This window comes from Cariama cristata, unplaced genomic scaffold (assembly GCF_000690535.1).
Source record: "Cariama cristata isolate BGI_N322 unplaced genomic scaffold, ASM69053v1 scaffold25185, whole genome shotgun sequence".
Taxonomy (NCBI): Eukaryota; Metazoa; Chordata; class Aves; order Cariamiformes; family Cariamidae; genus Cariama; species Cariama cristata.
The window spans coordinates 2,277-5,237 of NW_009618512.1; the positions used below are offsets into that span (position 1 = coordinate 2,277).

Here is a 2,961-nt window from a genome sequence, read left to right on the forward strand (position 1 = left end):
GCTCTGGGCTCGGGTGCCATCACACACTAGAAGCATTTTTATTCCCTTGGTAAGCGTTACATAGTTTGGATCAAGTCATCTATAGGAAGAAGGGGACGTTAGCTTCACAAGACTTAATTAATTAACAGCACCACAGGGAGGAGATTTTAAGTTTCTTTCCATTTCTTAAGCCCATGGTTGCTGCCTCATGGCTGGACTCTTCCCACGGCTCTCAGAGCACCAGACTTTCTGCATTTCAACCTTTGTCAGGCTGTACATAAGGGACAGAGGCGGATAGGGGATCCTCGTTATCTCATACTCAAGGTATGACCTCAGCTCTCAGAGTGGGAATCACCCAGCAGGATCCGGGGAAGCCAGCGAGCTCCGTGTGCGCATACAACAGCCTCTCGTTAGAGCTGGCAGCGAGCAGCTCCGTACAGACACCGACAGGCGGGACGGCTCTGCACCACGCTGGAGCCCTTAGCGCAGCGCTCTGCCCCACGCAGAAAGAGCTCCTGCAGGAGACGATGGCTTCCCCTTCCGATTCTCCTTTCACTTGCAAAACGCCTCCCCCACAGGCAGACTCGAGGGAATAGGAAGCCTCAGTCGCTGCCTGACGCTGAGCCCAGCTCCCACTGAGCGCAGGACGGAGAAGACCCCCACGGCACAGCCCCACGGCACAGCCCCGCCGTGCTGGAACCTTTCTCCCGACCACAGCCCCTGCTCCGCAGCCGACAGCCTGAGGCCCCAGCGCGTTTTGGGGATGTCACCGTTGCCCTCAAACAGGCACTCGGTGGGGAGGGAATCGGTTGCCTGGCCCCTCTGGAGCGGCAAATCTGCAGAGCAAGATGCCGTGGCTGCAGTCACAGGTATCATGCGCTGCCCGTGGCAGAGCCCTCCAGGAGCTGACGCTGAGCCTGCTGGCTTGAGGTGGTCCTGCCAGGGAGGAACCGCAGATGGAGCTGTGCACCACTGGCCTCTCCTGGCAGGAGCCCTTGCACTGCTCCAGCTGCTCAATCCAACACTCCAGGCATGCAAGGGAGCAGCCCTGGGGAGAGGATGACACACAGCAGGCTAGAAGTCACAAGGGCCAGAGGATTCACGGTGGCTGAGCAGCCAGCCAGCTCGGGTGAGGCTCTGCTGCCCATTTTGCCCCGACAGGACTGGAAGCCATGCCTAAGGATGCAGCAGCACTGCGGACACACTCCTGCGACCCTGCGCCCACAGCCCCAGCTATGAGCCCAGCCCGCGGCAGCGAAGCCCAGACAGCCTCACCTTCTATGAACCTCCTCCAGCTCTTTGTCCTTCTCCCGCACTACCCTGTCCAGCTCCAAGCGCTGCCGGGTTCTCATCTCTGCCATCTCTGCCTTTAGCTGCTTGTTCTCCTCCTCTGTCCTCACCAGCCTGTCAGCAAACTCCTGCCGGATCACTTCTGCCAGGCTGCTCCGCTCCTGGGCCAGCTGGTCCCTCACCTGCAGCAGGGCAGAGAGGCGACACCAAGGCACTGGGCAATGCAGGGGGATGAAGCCAGGCAGGGCACGGAGCAGGGAGCCCCAGGCTCTACTCCTCACCCACCTTCTGGATCTCCTCTACCTCCTGCTCCTTGTGCTTCAACAGGCCCTGCAGACGAACGCTCTCCCCTTCCAGCTCCGCCAGCCGCCCCTTCAGCTCATTGCAGCGCTCCTGCAGCTTCCGTTCAGATCTCTCCAGCTCCTGGAGCTCCACCTCGTACTTGTCTCGGATCCTCTTAATCCTAACAGGAGGAAAGGACAGGCAGCCTGGCTCAGCCCGGCGCTGCAGGGACCATCCCCAGCCACCTTCGTGCTGCAGGGGGGATCTGCCCCACAGGAGATCCAGGGCCATTTCCTCAAGCGAGACGTAAATTTCGGCCCTGCAAGCAGCTCCTTCCTGCATTACTGCTGCTCACACCCGCAAGCTGCAGTGTCCAGAGCTCACTGGAGATGCACAGGGCTCGGGGGGGACAGGGGAAGAGGACCAGCTCCCCTGAGGAGCTGAGACTTGCAGGCTCCCTCCTCCCTCTCCCTCCCACCTGTTCTCTGCTGCCCTCTCGCACTCCTCCTTGGCCGAGGACATGTCTGCCTCCAGGCGCTGGATCACCAGCTCGATCTCTTTGTCTCTCTCCTTCCTCACCTCTTCCCGCAGCTCCCGTTCCCGGGAGAGCAGCCAGGCTTCCTGGGGACCGAGATGGCAAACACGCTGCCTCAATCCCGCTCAGAGCCCGAGGGTGGCACCTTTGGAGAAGGGCAGCCCTGGCTGTTACCTCCTTCTTCATGTAGCTCGCCTCCCAGGCCTGCTTCTCGATCTCCAGTCGGTCCTTCAGCACCTTCACTTCTGCCTGTGGAGAAACAAGAAAACAACCGCTCAGCTCTGGCAGCCGCAGCATCCCACACCAGCTGGGAGTAGCCCCCCGTCACTGCCCCAGTGGGGGTAGGGGGCTCAAACCCGTCCCCGCAGCCACGCACCGGGGACTGGACTGCTCGCACCCAAGAACAGCAATCCAGGGCCCAGAAGTAAGGGGAAAACCAGACCTGATGCCGCTTCTCCTGCTCCTCCTTCTCCTTTGCGTACTCCTCCTTCAGCGCCCTGGTGACGGCCAAGCTGCTTGCCTCCAGCTGCCGTCGCAGCTCCTCCGCCTCCGCTCTCTGCCTGCCCGCACACAGACCGCAGCTCCCAACATCTGCACTGGCCCAGCCTTGCCACTCCCTCCTCGGGCTGCTCCCCCTTAGCCCTCCTCAAACACCAGCCCTCTTCCCACCGGAGCCTGGCCTGAGGAAACTGGCCCCATCGTTCCCAAGCTCAGGGCTGCCTCTGGCCTTCAGTGGCCATGCTGGCCCTGCTGCCGGCCCTCTCACCTGGCCGCTTGCTGGCTGAGCCGCTCCTTCTCCTCGGCCACCTCAGCGTAGAGCCGGTGTCGCTGCTGCTGCAGTGCCTGCTCCTCCTGCTCCAGCTGCTGCTCACACC

General features: G+C 61.7%; 1 protein-coding gene across 1 annotated transcript in view; it reads right to left on the reverse strand.

Annotated features, from left to right (window-relative positions):
• Window positions 1-1,254: 1,254 nt before the first annotated feature.
• Window positions 1,255-2,961, reverse strand: part of CEP131 (centrosomal protein 131kDa) — a gene marked incomplete at its 3' end in the record, with an annotated part of 13,682 nt that continues 11,975 nt past the window's right edge. The window contains 6 exon segments of the mRNA XM_009700893.1: window positions 1,255-1,451; window positions 1,555-1,732; window positions 2,030-2,172; window positions 2,261-2,335; window positions 2,529-2,646; window positions 2,853-2,960. Of these exon segments, the coding sequence (XP_009699195.1) occupies window positions 1,255-1,451; window positions 1,555-1,732; window positions 2,030-2,172; window positions 2,261-2,335; window positions 2,529-2,646; window positions 2,853-2,960 (819 nt within the window).